The 22,369-nt window shown below is 44.5% G+C and overlaps 2 protein-coding genes across 2 annotated transcripts; both read right to left on the bottom strand.

Annotated features, from left to right (window-relative positions):
* Positions 1-1,555: 1,555 nt before the first annotated feature.
* map1lc3b (microtubule-associated protein 1 light chain 3 beta) lies at positions 1,556-7,167 on the bottom strand. The gene is made up of 4 exons (XM_079743369.1): positions 6,946-7,167; positions 4,389-4,444; positions 3,241-3,347; positions 1,556-3,084 (listed from the first exon to the last, which is right to left on the bottom strand). Exons 1-4 carry the CDS (start codon positions 6,983-6,985, stop codon positions 2,907-2,909), a joined length of 381 nt encoding a protein of 126 aa, XP_079599495.1. The 5' UTR covers positions 6,986-7,167; the 3' UTR covers positions 1,556-2,906.
* A 5,012-nt stretch (positions 7,168-12,179) lies between these two features.
* On the bottom strand, positions 12,180-21,168 carry det1 (DET1 partner of COP1 E3 ubiquitin ligase). Its single transcript, XM_079743130.1, has 10 exons — positions 20,914-21,168; positions 20,573-20,630; positions 20,033-20,430; positions 19,210-19,476; positions 17,466-17,678; positions 16,220-16,443; positions 14,746-14,875; positions 13,788-13,978; positions 13,155-13,346; positions 12,180-12,881 (listed from the first exon to the last, which is right to left on the bottom strand). The coding sequence occupies exons 3-10, from the start codon at positions 20,288-20,290 to the stop codon at positions 12,692-12,694; spliced, it is 1,665 nt and encodes a 554-aa protein (XP_079599256.1). The 5' UTR covers positions 20,291-20,430; positions 20,573-20,630; positions 20,914-21,168; the 3' UTR covers positions 12,180-12,691.
* Between the last annotated feature and the right edge of the window lie 1,201 nt (positions 21,169-22,369).

Genomic DNA, 22,369 nt, shown 5'->3' with positions numbered 1-22,369 from the left:
TCTCTAAGCAGCAATGCCCCATCTTTTTCATTTCTGAAACTAGTGGGAATCTATAAAAAAAAAAGCTGGGGCGTTTCCAAAGCATGGCTGAGTACCTCCACCTTTTTCAGTTCCTCTATAGCCAAAGGTGAATGCTTTTAAATCATCCCAAAAGGTTTTCTTCTTTGATCAGTCATAGTCATGACATAAATCAGGACTTCAACAGGCTATAGATATAAAAACATAAGGTGACCACGTTTACTAAGAAATCTGAAAAGAGATAAAATGTTTAATTTGAACCATTACAAACCGACCCATTACAAATCACATTAATTAACATTAGATGGATCCATGATGGACAAAAGATATAAATATATATATAGCTTATATCAATGTATATTATTTAACAATAATAATAAAAAAAAGTCATGCTTATGAATGAACAAATCCACTTTCCAGCGCCTCCTTGTTGGTAGGTCAGGTGACTTGGCCCTACACAGGAACTCACAGGGGAATGCGATGCTGCACTCTGCTGGTCTGTATGGGGATGGGCGCCAGAATATTTTTAAATTAGTTACCATTTTGTAGGCAACCCTACATATAACAATGGGTCTTTTATTTTAGAAAATATTAAGCTTATTTTACTTCTAGCCACGGAACAACAATTAAAAAAGAAAAACTGTTTTTCTTATGGCAACCAGTTTAATTTGTATGTTGTGTATTTTCTTACCCTTACCAACCCTGTATACAATGGTCTCTGCCGCATATTGTGTCTGTTTTTTAGCATAACACTTAAAAATGCTGCCATGTTTTGCCATAAGGCTGCTCGAATTGTTCTCTAAATCAATACTGTTGAATATGAGAACAACTTTAGCTCGGTAGTAAGCTTGGATCCAGCAGTACTGCTATCTTACGTAGACATTGCTAGGAACGGGGGAAAATGTGTTTGAGTGGCTTATCTTTTAAACAGTTACCTATTTCTAACCGTTTGTTTGAAGCTCAGAATACTGGATTGTTTGTCGTGATCTGCTGCTGCCTCCGTTTCCTCACCGCTGAAACGAATTAATTGGCTTAATTTACATCACTTCCTTGTCGGCTTTAGAGACACGATCCAATTCATCTCTTCCTCCCCTCTGCAGTTTCGGGGATGTTTTGTTTCCATTTTTCCATTCCACCTAGTTACCAGAGGCTATTACAATCATGAAACACCCTGATCAATGATTATAGTAATTAATAGTCAGTAAGCTGTCAGTGTGTCATAAATTAGAACCAACAAGTCTATATTTTACACCTGCTCAATCTCTTCCATATTAATAATTACCAAATGTGTATTTATTATACAAAATGTGCATAAAATAACCACATTGACCATCGGGTATTGGTTAACCATAAAACGACAAATTTGACAACCATAAAGAATAAACAATATTTTACAGTTGAGTGGGGTCTGCTAGAGCATTGAGAAGTGTGGCTTTGCGGGGGCTGTAGTCTACAGAGGGCTTGTGTAGTTTCGAGATAACCATACATTACAGATTAAAGTTTTATCCTCAGCATGCTTTTCAGGGACCCCAAACAGTTTTTACTCTTCATTTTTATTGTTGAAAAAATACAAACATAAATACGAAAGCTGGGCGTTGTTACTGTGTACGTGTGTTGAACGTGCACGTTTGTAAAACAGCAAGCACAGAGAATACATCGAAAGGAAATGTGAATGTGTCTGTTACTTACATATTATGCATGTAATCGGTAATCAGAAAGACAGAACTATCAAACTAGTCACCTTGACACTCCACATGGAACAGTGAGAGTCACACATAGTACATACAAGTAAAATTAGCTTAAATAAAAAACAAACAAAAAAGATAAAAATACTGCAATTATAAAAGCGTCATAACCACCGATGGCAGGGAGAAACCAGTGAAGGGAAGTGAGCAGAGCAAGGGAAGCATGTAAAGTGCTATGGCGCAATCTTTACCTAATAGGTGGGCCGATGGGTAAATACAGCCTCTAATCAAGCCCCTAGTCTATCCAGACCCAGACATGCCAACCGATTTGTCCATGCCCGCTAACACTCGTAACTAGCTTATGCACTTCTCTTGATTCTGTGAACTGCAGTAGTGACCATGTCTCTCAGAGGACATGGACCACAACAGACATTCTAGGTCTCCGCTTGAAAGTTCCAAGAACATTGGGATTACCATTCTACCATTCAATGGGATTACGTGCATTTGAGAACCAGCATCTATTAAAATGACACTCCTTATGTTGTCAAAAAATGCCTTTGCACAATCTCCCAATAAAAAAATCTTTTTCTGATTCTCAGGAAAATCAGTTTCATTTTAATGAAGTGTAATATTAGCAAGCAAAGGAACGCAGATAGACCCCAAGTAGGAACTCAAACATACAGACACAAAGGGCCCAGAAGGGAGATTAAGCAGAGAAGAAGATGGCCATCTCTGTCTGATCCTACTTATCATATCATCATACCTATTCTGAATCCTGTTCATTCAAGGTCACCCGGGAGGTTGAATCAAGCATATTCTTGTTTAACTATGAATACAATGAAATATGGAACCCAGAAAGACATAACGCAAGTATCTTCTATGGTATGTGATGTGTATATATATATATATATATATATATATATATATATATATATATATATATATATATATGTGTGTGTGTTTACAGAGGTTGTAGCGCTGACGGAAGCAAGCGGCCCCTCTGGCAGAGCCTAACACAATGCTACAACGAATGACCCCACGAGATTATAACCAGCGGAAGATTGGGATTTCAAGCTCTCCATTGGCCACTTCTCGTAGTGAACTACCGAATGACACAATGACGTAAGGAGGAGGGAGTCGGGACTTCATCAACATCATTGTCAAAACCACATGGGCCGGCTGGCGGCGCGGGTCGGCGGCTGTTCATTGGGCAGTGGTGGTCGTTCCGAAGGTCTCCTGGGAGGCGTACACCATGTAGAGGAATCCGTCCTGGTCCCGCTCCCGCTCGTACAGCTCAGCGATGGCCGCCGACACAGACACCATGCTGTGTCCGTTGACCAGCAGGAAGAAGGCCTGGTTGGAGTTCAGCTGCAGACGCCTCCTGCAGGGGGCAGACAAGGTCAGGATGAAGACCTGGGTGAAGGTCAGCTGGTACACCGGCTGCAGGGGGCAGCAGGAGACAGGGGAGAGGAAGGGAGCAAGGCAAAGAGAAAGGAAGAAAGAGAGAAAGACAAACGAGGTAGAAGGAGGACTATGCCTGATGATCTTGATGAGTTCGCTCATGTTCACATGGTCCGGCACTAGGAATTTGGTCTTGTCCAGGATGGGAAGCTGTTTCTCTCCTTTGTACCGCTCAATAATCACCTAGGAAACACACGCACACATTGTCATCATGCTGTTCTGAACCTTGTTATAGCGGTAGGTCTTATCAATCAACTGGAAAGAGAATGTTGTATGCACCAGTCATATGTAAATTAGTTAACAACAAAAAGCAAAGAATAAGGTTCATATCTTGAAGTGGGTTAGATACAAGGAATCAGAGCAGAGTGGGTTCATTTAAATATTTTTCTGTCGAAAAGCAAAACACTACCCAGATTCCCTGTTCGACCAATCAAGGATAAGTTGGGAGAGGTGATGCATTGCTAAACGTAGGGAGGATGGATACCTCTGCAACCAGAACAGTGTACAGGTCTGTGTGTAGTGATCTGGATCTTCGCAGATCTTTACATATATGCTGATGAGGAAGGGTGATATGGGCTCCAGAGGGGGGGGTGGAGCTATACCTACCCAAAAGGGTGCGAAGCTATAGCTACATAGAAGGGGGAGGGGCTATAGCTACATAGAAGGGGGAGGGGCTATAGCTACACAGAAGGGGGAGGGGCTATAGCTACATAGAAGGGGACAGGGCTATAGATACACAGAGGAGCGGCCGTTGTCTCTGGCTTGTGTCCTGTGGACTGGAGTGGAGTCATATTACACTGAGCAGCAGAACACCATGTGGTCCAAACCCCCCCCAAGAGTAAAGACAGGAAACATGAAGGGGGGGCGGCATGATCCCAGAGGGGGGAGCAGATGGAGAGCTGCAGTGCTATTCTATCTCCAGGTTGAGCAGATGTAACCAAAGGTGCAAAAGACACCGGTTAATAAAGCACAGACTCCACAGACCAACCTGACACAGGTACCAGGGACCACCAGCCAATCAGAGCGCTTTAGGGTTTCTGTGTCAGTGGTCACAAAGCCACAAGCTAATTAATGCCACTACGTCTGTTTGGATGCGTTAGAATGACTAAAAGACCCTCCATTTTATATTCCTGTGACACTGGCGTTTCTTATCATGTAATGTTGTTCTTACCGTGGTCTAACATAACAAAACATAGTTTGACGGTTATTGGATGTATAACTTACAGGGATCTTGTTGGGGTGCTGCTCACGGATGATTTTCACATCTTCTACTCTCTGCTCTGTTGGAAAAACACATTGAGCAGTTAGCTAATATAATAGAGCTCGTAGGTCCGCCCCTTCCGGTAGACCCCCAACGGACCTCGGAGATCGTAAAATATGACTGAGTTTCAATGGAGAGGAAGTAATTATTTTCTGGTCCCAGTCTTTATATGCCCTGGATTACACATATGTTGTTTGTGGATTTAAATGATAATATATAAAGACTGGGTCAGAAAATAATTACTTTCTCTCCATTGAAACCAATTCTAATGTTCCCAGCCCAGAGGTCCCATTGGGGTCTCCGGAAGGGGCGGACTTACGAGCTCTATAAGGCTAGATTAGCAGAACAACAGGTTAACAACCAGCAAAAAAAAACAATAAACATGTTAACACATCAGTGCAAACAGACAGATGATAACCCAACCCCAAAAAGTATAAGTAACTACTTAGGCGTAGGTGAAATCATATTCCAACTCTTCATCATCAACTCTTGCAGTACCTTCCAGTTTCCTAAACAAGAGAAGATGAACCCGGATACGTTTTTTTTTTCATTCAGATGTCAAGGCAATGAGTACCAACATTGGTCTCAGGCCTACAGACCATAATCGCTAGGGTCAGAGATCCTAGGTAGCACCCTCGGTAGAGCTCACAGAGTTTGGCCATTATGTAACAATTAAAATACAGAGCTTCCTTAAAGTTCAGACTTCCTATAGTGGACCTTTTGGGCAGTTACAGCACCAAATTAGGCCATGACCTATTCCCTGTTCCTCATGCCTACTTACAACACAGCAAGATAATACACGTTATATTACAAGGAGCAGGAACTGAGGTAACTCCCCCTAAACACACAAAATTACACTACGTTTTTCATCAGAGTTGAACGGAATATGAACTGCTTTAATCCCAAAGCCTTGGCCACACACACTGTCATAGACACAACGTCTTGTTTACAATATAATTAACAGGCGATCTGACCAACCAGCAGGATTTTGACCTTATTTGGCCCATCTCTACCTAATCCTAAATAAATGATTCCATAGTAAAGATAAAACATAATTTCTACACTTGTAGAAAGTATTTAGTTGGTTGAACTGTGCAACAACATCAATAACTGCATTGTCATGTTGATATAAAATGTGATGAAAAGTGGAAAAACAAAATTACAGTTCTCCAATACAATGAAACACAATTGTCGGCCATTCGAATCCCTATTTGCCAATAATGGCAAAATACATGCCACATCAACTCATTGTCAGATGATCTGCCCATGACAAGTCAAAATATGAAAATATCTCTTGCTTCCCTTTACAGTGATAGGTTTTTGCTCTACTTTCCATATCTTATGCCTCCACTGTGTGACTCACCATACATTTGTCAAATTTAAATGCGGAATTCATGGAAAAACCGAGCCAGGAGAATACGAGGCGGTTTCCCCAGATGTCTCATGACATCCCCACCTATTGCAAGGCTGGAAAGACTCTAATTGCTCCAACGCCATCAATATATTTGTTTGCATGTAACTGCTTGGTAATTATGAAGTTCATATTTCAATATTGAACCTAATCGCATGGCTGAACTATAAAGTTTGTAATACATAGTGGTATTGCTGGTAACCCGTTGGCTTAGTCATGTTGTGGAACTGGGGGTAGGCCTAAAAAACATGTTCTCCTACCCATCCAAGTGACAATATTTAAGTGAAACATATACAAACTTTGGCCCCGAATGTAATACTTTAGTTGCCTCTGTTGGGTACAGCTTGGCCACTCCTCCACTGGGGCAGATGAGAAACCAAAACGTAATACCCAAACAGACTTTGGCTTACGCTAGGCTAACCTAACCAATGCATTCAAGCAACAAACCTGAACCATGTCAACCCTAGGTCTATATGCTGCTTTCGTGCCAGTAGCACTTGTGTACTCCACCCCCCCCCCCCCCCCCCCCCCCCCCCCCCCCCCCCGCCAGTCCCATCCCCCAATCCTGCAGCTCTCCCTGCTCTGCATTTCGAAACCACTTTGTTTTTCTCCCACCACACAAATACGAGGCCTACGGTGGGGTGAAGCGGAAAAACAACCTCTAATGCAGTTTTGTGGCTCTCATCTCCTATCGTTAATGCAACCCACCTCGATGTGATGATCGTTCATACACACACGTCCATGACACATTGTGCAAACAAAATGGATTAAAGCTTTGATGTGTTTATGATCAGTTGTCCTTTAGAAGTTGTGTCTTTAATGTTTTCGATGACACAGCAGTTCCCAAGGAGAACATAACCTGCCGAATCACTATGTGGATGACTTTTTATGGGCTACCACGTCAAGATGTAGCCAACATACGTCAATATAAAATGTAAACAGACCCGCAGACAAGCCTGGCAAACACCATGACTCAGTTGAATACTAAATACTCGAATAAACAACACAGAGTGTGTCACCGTCGGCAGGGAATAAACACATATGTACCGATGTTGTCCCAGCAGAGAGCATTAGCTGGATGTAAAGAGGCTTGATGAAACATTACCTACCATATGTCCTTCTTTGTTTGAAGGTTTTTTCGGAAGGCATATTGCGTCAAAGTCAACCAGTTATACGGTTGAAGAAAGCGTTGGCTGTACAATTATGGAAAAGATATCAAAAACTCACGAATTAAAACTAGAAATTGCTCAAATATAAGATTGTCAGTGAGAAATTGCGTATTTTAAAAGTCGCTTGATGTCGTCGCTTCCTCGTCGCGTTGCCGTCTGAGGACCAGCTTTCAGCAGCACAACAACTTGGTCAGCTGGTCTCTGACGTCACGCTGTCCTCAGCCCATTAATCCCTGGTAATCAATGTCAAAGGAAATACTGTCTCATTGAAGTGAACATATTGAATGAATAAACAGTAAAGCAACGCAAAGGTTTAAAGAACTATCAATACATTATATTGATCTATTTATTAAAAAAAACATCTGCTCAAACGTGTGGTTTGAATGGCCTACATATAGACATAGTGCCTTTCACTGCACTAATGCAGTGAGAAGTGGATGCGCGTTTTATCAGTGACATGTCCCAGCATGCGTCAGATCCCCTTACCCCTTGTTGCGTTGCAGTAATTGTGTATACGGGGCCATGTGCCATATGTGTTTTTCGTCCTTTCAGAAGTGGCCAGGTAGTCCATTTACGTAACCACAGGCTAAAATGTGTCCCTTCAAAAATAAAAATCTCCAATCTGTTGCCCCCTTCATCCTTCAGATCATGTTTAAAGTCATTCCCATTGGATCAATTCTTAATTATTGCGGTTAGCCAACATTTTGCTCACAATCGACTGCTAATGACCTTTTCAGGTTCAAAACATCCCAATTCTGCTATACTTGTGTGGTTGCGTCGGCCAACTCATCGTGCGCGCAATATTCCTTGCTTTGAAGGGGACTTTTGATTGACTGAATAATGGGGGGTCATTATCTTTGTTTTATTGCGAGATATGGCGCCCCCTGTCGGCAAAGAGTTAGCCTACTTTACTTTTAGGAGTGCTGTTTACGTGCGGGTTTTATACTTGTACCAACCTTGACAAATCCTTTTTCACCTTCGGAATGGTTGACGACCATGGAGAGCAGAGAGCATCTGCTCTCCATGGTAGCGTTTTCCCCATTGACTTCCATTATTATAGCTGAGCACCTCCTGGCAACAGTGATCATTTGAAATTGACCCAGTGACGTCATCTTCTTAAACTAAAGCAAAAATTTCCACATTACATGGGCTGTCTTAGGCCCACCTAGTTATTGTTCCCTGGGGTACTGTGAAGCGGAAATGGGATTTATTGAACAATTGCAGCTCATTTGCAGAATCGTATTATTTACACTTAGATCTTAAAACAATCAAAATAAAAAAAAAATACCATAAGGTCGGGCAGTATTAAGGAGTTTGTGGCCCGAATGATGGGTCATTTGGGTTTACTTATAACTTTTTTTGATAAATATGTATTTCTTCCATATTAAATATTAATATTGTAAATATTTATAATATAATAATGATAATTACCCCAAATCGGCGGAAGAGTAATAACAAGAAAGAGAAGACACAAGAATAAAATAGTGTGGGTTGCTTTGCAACCACAATAATAAGAAATGGAAACAACCTCGTCTTTGGGCCTTCGTACAGCCAGTTAAAACTTGTCAAACTAAACGACCATACCAGTTAGCGACGCCGACACTGCACGTCTACAATTCTACCAGGAGGGGGAGCGCTGTGATCACAAGTGATCACAGCGTCATGCGATCACACCATCATGATGCTTCCCACTGGCTCGCTCAAGTGGTTTCTCGCTGTTAAGAAGTAGCTTATTTAAAGGTTTGAATAGGAAGATGCTCGTTGATTTGCTATTGTGGGGTTAAGAAGTTTATTAACGAAATGAGCCGGCGCAATGTTTTGTGTTTACACTATAACAATGTGTGAAATTATATTCAGTTTATATATATCCCATGCCCCTCTTACTATCATTCTATGTCAGCCTAAAGGAATATTGTTTTTCAGAAAGGACCAGCTTATGAGCTGTATTTTTAGTTTTGCCATGCAGTGAGGTCTGCCCTGCGGACTTCCACCCCAGACCCCCCACTGATGTGCAGTCTCGCATGCGTGTGTGTTCGATCCAGATGAATACACACACACGCACACACACACACACACACACACACACACACACACACACACACACACACACACACACACACACACACACACACACACACACACACACACACACGTGTCGGCAAGTGTGTTTTTGTCTCCAATATCAAACCACAGGTAGTGCCCTTGAGTCTCCATCAAATATTTGCTGTCAATATTTAGGTTCTTTACTCAGTAACTAACAGAACATCAATCTCAGTGTCTGTCCTCCTGAGGTGTCAGGAGAACAGACACTCCTCCTCCAGCTCAACACATTTGTGCAAAATTGAATTGTAGAAATTCAACGTAGGTTCAAATAAAATATTAATATATTTCAGTTGGTCATATTTCGGGACAGCTCCTCAGTACACAGATTTTTGTTTTCCAGACCAGGTGTTGCCCATCTACCCTTCCTTCCTCTTAAAAAGCCACCAGATTATCCTTAAGATATTAAATGTTGACACTGTTGCCAGAATCCATGTTGAGAAACAATAGTGCGTTGATCGATACCATTGCCTGTACAGAAAAAGAGGCTAGATGGGCAGCAGGCTTTTCTTAATATGCGTGTGTGCTTGTGGTATTTCAAATCTAAAGAATGAAAGTTTTAGGTCGAAATTGATGTACATTTATTTTACCTCTATTGGTTTTCCGATGGTCTCTTTTTTGCAGGCACTATTCTTCATTAAATAAATTATAATGTGTAAATGGCAGTAACTCTGCCAATACAAGATATTCAGACCGGGTTGTATTTGGTCTCTCAGCACACCATCCTGTATTGTATTCAATACTTTATTTGCGCTTAAACCTCTTATATAAAAATATTTATCTGCCTTTAAACTATTAGAGGTCACTGTAAAACGAGGAACTCATGCTACAAGTGATTTATTCCTATTCACTTCTCCATCCAGTTGAATAAGACGACAAAGGAGTTCAACATTGTCCCATTTATGCTGAATCCAACACAACCTCTACTTAAGAAAAAAAATATATTCCTGTGCTCCCCAGGCCAGCGTCTTCCACAAGCATCTCAGAAAAGCATGAAATATTTTGTACAAATCCAGCTCTTTAAGAAGCAGGTCTATGCCCAAGTGGTCTTAGATTTTGCTTCTGGAAAATCATTACATCCCCCATTCTCCACCACTACACTTCTATTGCCAGTGCCCCCAACCTTGCGAGAAAATCCATATGTGCCATAAAGCCAAGCCTATTCAAGGAAAAAAAACTAAATGCATTATCGAATCATTCCAAATAAAATAAACTCATGAGAAATATGAAATCTGCATGAATAACCCCATACCAAAGACAGAAAAAACTTGGCGCCAAAGGCTTTGTGGCTCAGCCTAGGTATGCTTAGAATATGCCATCTAAAGTCTTGATTTGAGAACACAAAATAGGCCTTTGTGATAAATGTTCTTCAGATCCCCCAGCCCTCCTAAGCAGGCTTGGAGAAATAGCTGTGCCAAATGTCCTTGGCACTAAACACATTCCTCCTTAACGTGTTACTTCTGTGTCACACATTTTACACATACTCTCATCTTCAATGTCATGATTAATTAATTTATTACACATCAACACAAGGCTTTTTCTATATTATTACTATGCCTAGATGCAAATCGGTACTGTACTGTGCAAATGGATTGCCAATCTACCTGCAGTACTTTCATTTATTTGATCATCAAGTCAATTGGAACTTCAATAACACCCATTTCTACCATTCCAAATGATGTGCGGAATTTTGTCACGGTGCGTCAAATACGATGGCAAGTTTTTGAACAAACCACCATTGCAATAGCAAACATCAAGGATTATGCCATTTTCTGGATTATATTGACTGGACCGTTGCCAAGACAACAGCAATTAGTAGAGGCTGGGTTACCATGCAGAGTGGGTATGTTTCCGTAGCAACCACGGCCGGCAAAACGGCTCTAGGGTTATCTAATACAAAGAACACAAGTGTTACAACATATATTGTATGCTTTAATACGCTTTACAAAGCATAATGGAGGTTATTTCAGTGTTTTGTGTTATGGATGTTGAAATTGGTAATGGTCCATGGAATGCCCTCTAGGTCAGTGAACCAATATTCAGAATCCGGTTCCCTCGCTGGCTTAAAAAAGAAAAATCAAACCATTTTAAACTAGAGTCATTATCTTAGAGTGGTTTAAAATTTCAATTTTCCATTCCAGCTTAGTGGTTCCCAATAGGTATGCAATTGAAAATGCAAAAAGTGTTGGGGATTTGAGAGGCACTCAATCAATAGCACCTTTGACGAACATTCGGTTTGGTCAACCTATTCAGCACATTGAATAGGTAACAGTAGGTATGCAATTGAAAATACAAGCATTCACTTCATTTTGCTGAGGTTCAGATAAGTGATCAATGGCACATCCAAGAGAATAAAGATGTTGTATGTCAACATGGTTTGAGAGGGCCAGTCAAGTTAGACATGTCCCACTGCCGGTCATCTTATCTGCGTCTGCTTGGTGGGTGGGCCCGACCACTAACTGATTAACACAGCCCGCTGTCACCTTGGTTACGCAAACACTAACCTGGCGATCATCGTGACCTAAAGGGAGCTTATGCGCTGTGGTCAGACATAGACTCATTGGCCATGAACACTCATGAACCAACAGTTGCACGCACGCACACACGCACACACACACACACACACACAAACAACCCGCTGGACATATGAATAAACATTTATTGTCCTTGTTTGCCTGAAAACCCCTTTCACTTCCTGCCCCATCCGCTGCTTAGATCCCTCTTCTCCTCCTCCAACCCACGCTATCCAATTCTCTCCATCCTCCCCTCCTATCGGGAACCGTCTGTATTCTAATACGGCCCATTTGCTTTCTTTCACTCGCTCATAAACACACACACACACACACACACACACACGGCTGGTGGACCGTATGTAACCAGAGGCTACCTGAACAGTTAATCCCTGAGCATCTGCTCTCCACCCCAACCTGACCCCTCACATCTGCCTTCAGGTCCCAGCCGGAGGCACCCCCCGCCGCACCCCTCAGACCCCCGTCAGCTCACCAGACTTTGCACATGAATGGTCTTTTACAACGTAACGCTGTTTGTTTGGATTCCCGGGAGATGCGCCTTTCCAGGCATTTAGGAAAAGCATCGCTTTGGTTATGCAATATAAACTCCTATTAGAAAAACACTAAACACACAAGTGTCCTTATTGAACAAACACAAAATAGTTACATAATATAAGATCCATCACTTTATTGCGATAAAATATTTACATAAAGAAATATATAGAAAAAAAACAAGACTTAAAATGTCATTTAAAATCCCTGCAAATGTCTTGGATGGGAAGACGGCGGCCCCTGTCATTATCCTAACCTCTCATTAGGGGCTTCCCTCCCCGCGGAGCTCTGCACTGTGCAGGGGGGGGCGCCGTGCGGCCCTCCTTGCTGATGGAGAGGCGGCCGCTGTTCTGGAGGGACGGAGGGGGCCGCGGTACAATGCCCCCACCCACCGAGGGGCTGATTGAAGGTGTAGTCATCGCCAGCGCGGTTCCACAGGTGTGAGCGCGTGTCACACACACACACACACACACACACCGTACACACACACACACACACACACACACACACACCTCTCTCTCGCCTCACACACAGACATGCCTCATGTGGAAGTTGACCACGTATTCCGTGTTGGTGCGCTGCACCGAGATGGCGAAGGGTTCAAAGGGGTGGAAGGTGAAGGCCACCAGGCGCCGCACGGCGTGGTTGACGGGCCGGCCCAGGAGACCAGCCTGGATCTTGAACTTCAGCAGGCCCGAGTCCCGCGCATAGAACCTGGGGACGAGAGGGCGAGAGACGCTGTTGGGAGGACGCGATTGACACCGATCTGGAGAGGGTTGGTGGGTGGGTGGGAGGGTCTGGGCGAGGGGTGCATGTAGGCGGGGCGGCCCGGTACCTGATGGGGAGGGAGGGAGGGAGGGAGGGAGGGAGGGAGGGAGGGAGGGTGGTTGCGTAAGCCTGGTACCTGATAAGGTGGGAGGGTGGGCGTTAGGGAAGGTGCGCGGGTGGGTTTGTTCTGGGCGTGGGTGCACGCGGGCAGCCTGCTACCTGATAGGGTGGTCCCCGCAGGTCTTGGGCCTCTCCATCACCGAGACCCACTTGTCGTCGTAGCTGAAGAGCGACAGGTCCAGGTAGGGGCTGCTGCTGTAGGACTGAGCGCTGATGGGCAGCTGGCCCAGCAGCCGCCGCACCGCCTCCGTGTGCCCGCCGTACTTGGCGTTCACTATGGTGTCCTTGAACCTGGGAGGGGGAGGAGCGGTCACTAGGTGGATCACCACGACGCGGTGGGTGGAGGGGGAGAGCTTTAGCATGCTCCATAAGCTCTGCTGAACCCAGAGGGTTCTACATTTAGAAAAGTATAGATATTCATAACAACTATCAAGAGAAAATCAGCGAGTAATGCAATCATCAGAAGCAACGGTTGCACGGTGGGTTCCCTCCGAGGCAGCACGGAGTCTGTGGTGGCCGAGCTCCGGTTTACGTCGGGGCGTGCAGCTGAGTGGACCCCTCCAGTTCCTCTGGGTTCAGGCTGGGAGAGATCCAGTTCCAAGCAAACACCGCAGAAAACTGTTGTGCCACCAGCTCCGACCAACACCCCACACGGCTGAGGTCAAACCCTGAGAAAAGGAAGTCATTGTAATGGGTGGTTACCCCCCCCAGAGTACCGGGCGCTCCTCTGACCTTCTCTGGACCTGTCGGGCGTAGTTGTTGGAGGAGGCCGAGCAGGGGAACTGCACGGCCTGGCTGTGGAGCGTGGCGTTGCGGAACAGGTCGCAGAAGTTCTCAAACAGCTCCAGCAGCTGGTCCGAGGTGTTCTCGAAGACGGCCAGCACCTCGGTGGACACCATGTTGTACACCACGAAGAACGATGGCTGGGGGGGGAGACTAGCTGTCAGTCAACGGTTCACTCTTCAAACAGTGCTTCTGACTGCAGGACAGCACCATCTGTGTGTTGGTTGGAGTAAGGTTAGGGATGGTGGGACAGAACCAGGATCAGCACCGTGTGGTGGTCTTCATGGGTTCCCTTGGCTTCCCAGACACCTGCCTGTTGAAGGCCGTTCCCTCGGCCCGCTTTGCTTTTTCATGGCCGATTTCCACGTCTTTTAAAAAAATCATCCCGGAAACCGATATTTGGTGCTAATGTTAATTTCCAGTAAATGACTGAATAAAATAAACATGCCAAACAAGGAAAGATTGACCTATAGTAACCGATAAATTAGGCTCTGTTTTATTCAAAACGCAACAGTCCCAAATATTAAGTAACAATAATAAACATGAAAAAACTGTATTTTATACAAATATCAGCCGGGCCGATAATTGGTCGACCTCATGGTGGTATCACCCACGCAGCCTCCCTCTTTTAGAACACACACACATTTCTCCATTTACTATTCTACAAGTAATTGGTTTGGTTTTTTGCTACAACATACACATTTCCAGAACAAAATGTGCAAATGTTAATTTTCTAAATATGACGACAAGCCAATTATTAAAAAATGATCTAACGTTTCCCTTCTGACCAGGCCATTATATTGAAACATTTGGATATTGAAGGCATAACACAGGAGATGTCCCAACACAATCAAGTGTGACCTAATGTCTGCTAATCTCTGGTCATTGCTGGCAGGTGCTCTCCTACCTGGGAGGGGTCAGTGACTCGAAGCGTGACCACGTCTTCGCTGGTGTATTTGATGAAGAGGTGGTGCTCATCCAGCAGCTGCATCTTCCACATGCGCAACCTCCGCAGCTGGTCAAAGAACTGGAAGAACCTGGGAACCCCACATGATGGAGGCCATTACCACAGCACCACCAGCAGGTGAACACATGATGGAGAACATTACCACAGCACCACCAGCAGGTGAACACATGATGGAGAACATTACCACAGCACCACCAGCAGGTGAACACATGATGGAGGCCGTTACCACAGCACCACCAGCAGGTGAACAAATGATGGAGGCCATTACCACAGCACCACCAGCAGGTGAACACATGATGGAGAACATTACCACAGCACCACCAGCAGGTGAACACATGATGGAGAACATTACCACAGCACCACCAGCAGGTGAACACATGAGGGAGACCATTACCACAGCACCACCAGCAGGTGAACACATGAGGAGAGAGACCATTACCACAGCACCACCAGCAGGTGAACACATGAGGGAACCATTACCACAGCCCCACCAGCAGGTGAACACATGAGGAGAGAGACCATTACCACAGCCCCACCAGCAGGTGAATACATGATGGAGATCATTACCATAGCACCATCAGCAGGTGAACACATGAGGAGAGAGACCATTACCACAGCCCCACCAGCAGGTGAACACATGAGAGAGATCATTACCACAGCACCACCAGCAGGTGAACACATGAGGGAGACCATTACCACAGCCCCACCAGCAGGTGAACACATGAGAGAGATCATTACCACAGCACCAGCAGCAGGTGAACACATGAGAGAGACCATTACCACAGCACCACCGGCAGGTGAACACATGAGGAAACCATTACAATAGCACCACCTGTGCTGTTGTATTTAGTTGCACCTTATGTGCAACTAAATATTTACATTTCTTATGGAATTGGTAGATCTGTTATTTTTACTTAAATAATGACTTGAAAAATAAATAATGGTGACAAACCTTTCATTCACGGGTTTTGTGAATGATGGTGATAAATGCAGAATGTTGTTATTCCTCCTAAATCCACTATTGAATATTTAATTCAAGTCATTATCTAGGTAAAAATAACAATTATCTACTGATAGCTTAAGAAATATTTTTTGGTTGAACATAATAAAGGAATAATAAAAACACCAATAAACACTGCAGACAAAGCAACCTGAAATCAAAATCACTCAGGGTTTCTGTAACCTGCAATTATTTACCAAACGTAATCAGAAAAATGATCAAAAGATGAATCAACAATTCAAATTGTTGGCCTGTTGTTTTCCTGTTTTCCATGATGGCCTTTGAGATTCATATTGACCCTCTTATAGTAAGCTCACAAGCGTGTTTATCCTCTGAGGAGTATGGTGACGGTGAGGAGCAGAGAGAGGAGCAGGGAGAGGGGCAGGGAGAGGAGCAGGGAGGGGCAGCACCCACCTCCTCTTGGCCATGGCGCTGCCGTCCAGCTCGGCCCGCCGCCACAGGTACACCAGCAGGCGGTGCTTCAGAGAGTTGATGGTCTTGTCGGTGTAGAGGCGGGGGAAGCCCGGCTGGCCCTCCGCCTGCGTCTCCATGGAGACGGCCGACAGCGTCAGCAGGTCGTCCTCGTAGCAGAAGCGTCCGATGGTCCTCACGTCCAGGAAGGTCCCCTCAGCAGTCACCTGGGGGGGCCACCACACACACACACACACACACACACACACACACACACATGAGCCTCTGTGGCCTGCAGCACACGTGAACCTCTGTGGGCATTTCTACACTGCCAAGCGGGTAGGGTCGCGACTTCGGTTCGTTGGATTAGGCGGGGCTGCGCACGGAGAGTAGACCTCTGAAGGATAATTTGCATACTCTTGAGTGTAGGCTATAAACACGACTTTTATCCCAATGGCAGCCTTGTAAGGAAAGTTCCTCTGCTGCTTTCTCGTCGATTGCGCCATCTTTCACCGTCTTCGTTAAATGCGACTGAATCACCCTCTCTCCCATGACGGATTTCACCGTCTCTCCTGTTAGAACAACTCCTGTTGATGTCGCTGCGTTGTTTCTGTTGTAGAGACAACGTAGGGCTGCTCGATTATGGACAAAATCGTAATCACGATTATTTTGGTCAATATTGAAATCACGATTATTCAAACGATTATTTTAGAGTTTGAAAACATGATGTATTTATTCAGCATGTCTCTCCCAAAAGCACTTAGTATCTAAGAACTTTGAAATTTCGCCTTAAAATACACAAAATGGTCAAAAAGAAAATTTTCAAATCTAAAATAATGTACAGATATGTATCCAGCTGTTCTGCACCTTCTATAAAACATTTAATAAAAAAATGTAAAAAAATCGATTAATCGCCCAGCCCTAATCCAACACCTCTACCCATATCCCGCCCCTGATACCGTGATGCCGTCTAATCACGGTAATGAAAATGAAACCCCAAATATGTGTAGGTTTCGAGAGGGGAATTGGTCTGCGAAATCAAGCCGGTATATTACCTCGGTCAGTGTAAACGAGCAGACCATGCCGGGAAAAAGGCGGCTCTAGGATGGGCATATTTGACGGTTTGAAAACGATTTGTGGCCTGCAGCACACAGACTAACACTTCTGTACAGAGCTTTGAACACCACACATGACCCTCTATGACTGATTAAACCTGTGTGTGTGTACGTGCGCGTGCGTGCCAGTCCACCTGGAAGACGTGGATGGTCTGCTGCTGCACGGAGAGCACAGCCAGGATGTTCCTGTAGAGGTAGAGGCCCTGGTTGTGCGACAGGATGATCTTGTCACACTTGAAGGAGCGCGTGTCACACAGCCGGCCCGTGTGCAGGTCGATGATGTGCAGGGAGTAGTCCTCCAGGGGGGAGCGCGGGTTGGGCGTCACCGACTCGTTGTTGCGGTACACCTGGCCAGGGGAGGAGGGGACGGTTTAAGTGGCACTCCTCACCACCACGGCCCCTGGGAAAAGGGGCCGATGACGGTTCCTGACTCCCAGACCAGCACTGCCGAGTTTGGCAGTCATCAGTAAAAAAGGACCAGTATCTTTACTGTGTCTTTACTAGGGATGGGGATCATTAATATTTATTGATATCGATACCATTTTCGATACTCCTTAACGTTCCGAGTCTTTATCAATACCACTATCGATACTTTTCTATTAATTGGTGGAAATACGACACATTTTCAGTGATGAAATAATTGTATTTTAAATAAAATATGTAATTCTTAATAAATATTGACATCAGTAGTTTTAATTATATATACTAAAATGATTAGAGCACTATACAGCTGTATTAGTAATACAGAAACATGAGTAATACAGTATTACTCATGTTTCTCACCAAAAACTCAATTTACCGTTTCTCTAGGTCACATTTGAATGCATCATGATAACCTAACAGTCGTTTTACTGAGCCAACCTCAACACATCATCACGCAGCACATCTGAAACGTTATTTACTTTTTAAGATAACTAGCTTGTATGCTGCTGATTACAACACTGATTTCACAATTGGATTACAATTATAACTTACGGGACTAGTGACAATGTCTGTGTGTGCGATTACCGCTCGTACTTTGAGTGGATGATTGAGACGGGCCCGTCTGTGGTGTGACAGGAGAAGGAGGAGTCAGGAGGAGTCTTTTCAACTCGGAGACAGTCGAAGGTACTGCATTTGGCCTTTATTTGATGCACAATGCTAATGTGCTTGGCCATTGAGGTTGTGTTCCCCCCTTTACAATAAATGATTTTCGCCCTTTTCGCCTGTTCAGCCATCCTTGCGAGCAAAGTTAACCGCCAGACTTCACTTGTTTGACTTGTAATACCTGTTTGCTTACAATTCCATTCAAAAACATTGGTGGACACGCTGCAGTGATGGATTGATTTGATTTAAATGCCGTGACGCGACTCGAGGGACACGACATTACGTTAGAGGATCTACGGGACAAAAATAATAATAAATGAGCGACGGGACTCGATAGTGGTATCGATAAGCCCAAACGTTAATGCTTTTCAGGTTTTGAAAAAAGTCGAACCGGGTCCTTGATAGAACCGGGTTTCGATCCCCATCCCTAGTCTTTACTGACCAGTAAAGACACATCCTGCTCTGTAGAGGAAATCCCCAGTTGAACCGTGTCTCGATCCTCGATAAGCTGATGTGAAACAATAAAATAGATTGAAATCACTACTAAACTTTTGGAATAAATGCACGATTGCATGCGTCGATTACGACTAACATGCAACAAAACTTTTTTTTCTTTTTTTTTTTTAAACGCCACATACAAACCCAACTAACTTCAAAGTAAAAGCACCCCTAACTCATCGCCCCTCCCTCCTCCACAGCCCGCAGAGACCGCCCTGATTGGACGAGCGGAGACCGGTGACACGACGAAGGGCCGCCGAGGTGGAGCGTAGAGGCGGAGAGCTGCCGCGCTACCTCAAAGAAGTATGGTGGGGGGTCCTCCGGGACGTAGGTGGCCGAGCCCACGATGACGTAGCGGCAGTCGTCGGTGAACAGGCTGCACTCGCGGTTCAGGTGCTCCCCGTTGGACGCCACGTTGGTGACGTGCAGTAGGGAGAAGAAGCGTTCGAAGAGCCGCCCCCGGATGTTGAGGGAGCGCTGGTCGTTGGCCGTGGAGAGGGTCTCGCCCTCCTGGCCCCGGAGCAGGTCCTGGGCCGCCTGGCAGCCCTGGTACTCGTAGATCTGCGGACGTTTGGAGAGACGGGGGGGAGCCCCGAGGTCATTCTGTTGGTTCAACTGTCCACAGTCTCTCCGCTTGAGGAGATTTCACGCTATTGGGGACGTGTTTGTCTCGCAGCATTGGTTCATTTCTCACATTCTTTCTGAGTAGCAGAGTTAAAGAAGGATCGGGGGCTACATTACATTTGAAACATCATACTTCAGGTTGAAATTTCATTTTATTATTTTGTATCCCTTTACCCGACTAATGACCCAAATTAATGGTGAACATAATGCCAATTCTCATTTGGCAATCAACCTTAGATGAGGCTTCTACATGTATCATTATTGAGCAAGGTACAAGTTAGGACAGGAACAATCAAAGAGAAAATAGTAAGCATCACTTAATATATATTTTTTTGGTTGTAGGGCCAGTAGGAGTGCTTTCCACTTCTGCTTAACATACAGTGTGTTAGAACCAAGTCATCAACCAGAGTCCAGAAACAACTGTCCCGACGGGACAATAAAGTGTACTAAATTGAAGTCGAACCAGGTATCTCCTGGATTTCCATTGGCTTACCTCCAGAGACGTCTGGTCGGAGGAGAAGGCGATGAAGCAGCGTCCGTCGGGAGAGAACTTCCTCAGGAAGCACGGGGGCTTCTCCACGTTGACCACCGTGAAGTTTGGGAACAGGTTCTGGTGGAAGCAGCGTACCCGGTACCAGTGAGCTCCGGCCCGGCCGGAGCTCACCCGCCTCCTCTCCAGGCGGTGGACCACGTTCTGGTTCTGGATCCTCCTGGGCTTCAGCGTGGGGCTGTCATCTTCCATGGCTCGCATCGGATGCAGTGGGAGTGCGTTTGTGGCCTCGGTGGCCGGTTAGGACTTGTGGTGGTGGTGCCAGATATGGTGACACGGGAGGACTTGCGTCACAAACTATTCTCCGTCATCTTGGGTGTAGGTACTTGTTGCACATAAAACTGCAAGATGTGTGTAGAGATATGAGACACATAAAGATACTGAACCATTCATAGCATGATATACTAATGCTAAAGTACGGATTATTCTGTGATTTGCTTTTCAAAAGCTCAACTACAGCCATCCCTCATGTAATCAACTCACCATCAGTGGGAATGCTGTAAATTCAACTAAGACGCTGGATGACACGTTGCTCCTTGGTCTTAAAAGCAAGAAGAAAACTATGTTAATTGCTTCATGTGACTCAAATGAACTATCACAAGGCTACAGAAACATAGGCGTAAAGGAACGTTAGATTTCAATCAACTCTGGTTCAGCGTACAAGAGGCGCGTTTCTCTGTAAACACATTATAATTGCATTGGGAAAACATCAAGCAGCGAGCAGAGGAGAGGCAAGCGCCACATTTACTAAACTATTTTAAGAAGCGCTGGAACGACCAGGACGACACTACTATTACATGTTAAACTATACACTGGTTACTCACTCGGTGTTCAAGAAAGTCCACCGTCCAGCTTTTCAAGAAGCATCATACACCCCAGTCTTGGATAACTTTCTGAGCTCTCTATCTAGCTTTTTGTTTTTGAACTTGTGGAGCTTATTTGCTGTTAAGGCTATTGGCAAATGGTCTCCGTTTAGTGACGTTTCAAAAATTAGAAATATTTCACGTGTATTTAATCTAGCTACAGTTCTATAAAACGGCTTGGACATGCCTAATATTATTATAGCTAAAGCTACAGGGCGACGGCATGAAAGCAGAGAAGAAGAGCGTCCAGAACTCGTTGGTACGGAGCCTGGCTGTTGATGACTTAACGGCAGTAGGAATCAACAGCGGCATCTCAGGATGGAAGCCGCGTTGCATCTTTTAAACTTGGACCCCCCCCCCCCAACGGGCAATTTTTGCCCGTTGCTTGAACACGTTTTCCAAAACTTGCCTCATTGTGTCAAAACTCAACACACAAGCGAATAAGAAACAACATTGAGAAATATACCATTCACATCTATGTCAAATTGAAACGCTGCTATGGAAACCTAACAATCCTTGTCAAAATGTCACTCTGATTACAAAATGATCCACACTTGTATCATATGAATACACTTTCAGATCAGCAGCAACACACTACTCTACTTTGTATAAAACACTGCAAGTCTTTCATGTTCACGGTAGTACGGTACTTTAACAGTGCAGTAAATTCAGTTTTGGCAAAAATAAATATATATATATACACTACTGTACTGTAAACACAGAAAAACACGGCAGTTGTGCGTGGGTGAGCTTACGGATCCTCGCCTTGTGTGCCGAATACATCCATGGATTGACCTTACCTCAATGTCTCCGCAGGACTGTTCCATTGCCTGCAGAAGAGGCATGCGGGCATGTGGTTGGCAGTCATATACGCGCCATCCTCAGGCCAAAACAGTTATCTTCTATAGGGTTTAGAAATGGCGAGTAAGGGGGCAAGTATTCGACTTCAAATTATTCGTGGTTTTTGAACCAATTCCGGAACCAAAACAGCCCGATGTAAACTAACATTGTCCCAGACAACAACAAACCGGGGCAGTACTGATCTATCCTGTTCAGCTGCATCATGAAGTGCATCTAGAAATGTGATGGTATGTTGGGTTATTGTAGGGACCTATTTTTGCATGATGGTGCAGTTACCGTCGAAGTCTTTTGGAGGCACACAATGATATATATTTCCCCCGCGCTGCCCCGGGACGTGCACAATTGCCCTTTGGCCTTTTTGTAGCTGATTGTTGTTCAGTTTTGTAAGTTTGTGTTTTAAGCTGTGTATTTAAGTATTTTCAATTTCCAATTTTGTCTTGTATTTTGAATAGATGTGTTTTCCCGATGGTAGGCTACGCTGAGATTTCATTTTTGAACTAAGTGTCTTACATATGAAATAGTGTGTAGTGTGCAGGAGCAAGTGTGCTGCAGAAAG

This window comes from Pollachius pollachius, assembly GCF_949987615.1.
Source record: "Pollachius pollachius genome assembly, chromosome: 9".
NCBI lineage: Eukaryota > Metazoa > Chordata > Actinopteri > Gadiformes > Gadidae > Pollachius > Pollachius pollachius.
This window is presented reverse-complemented; position numbering and strand designations above follow the sequence as displayed.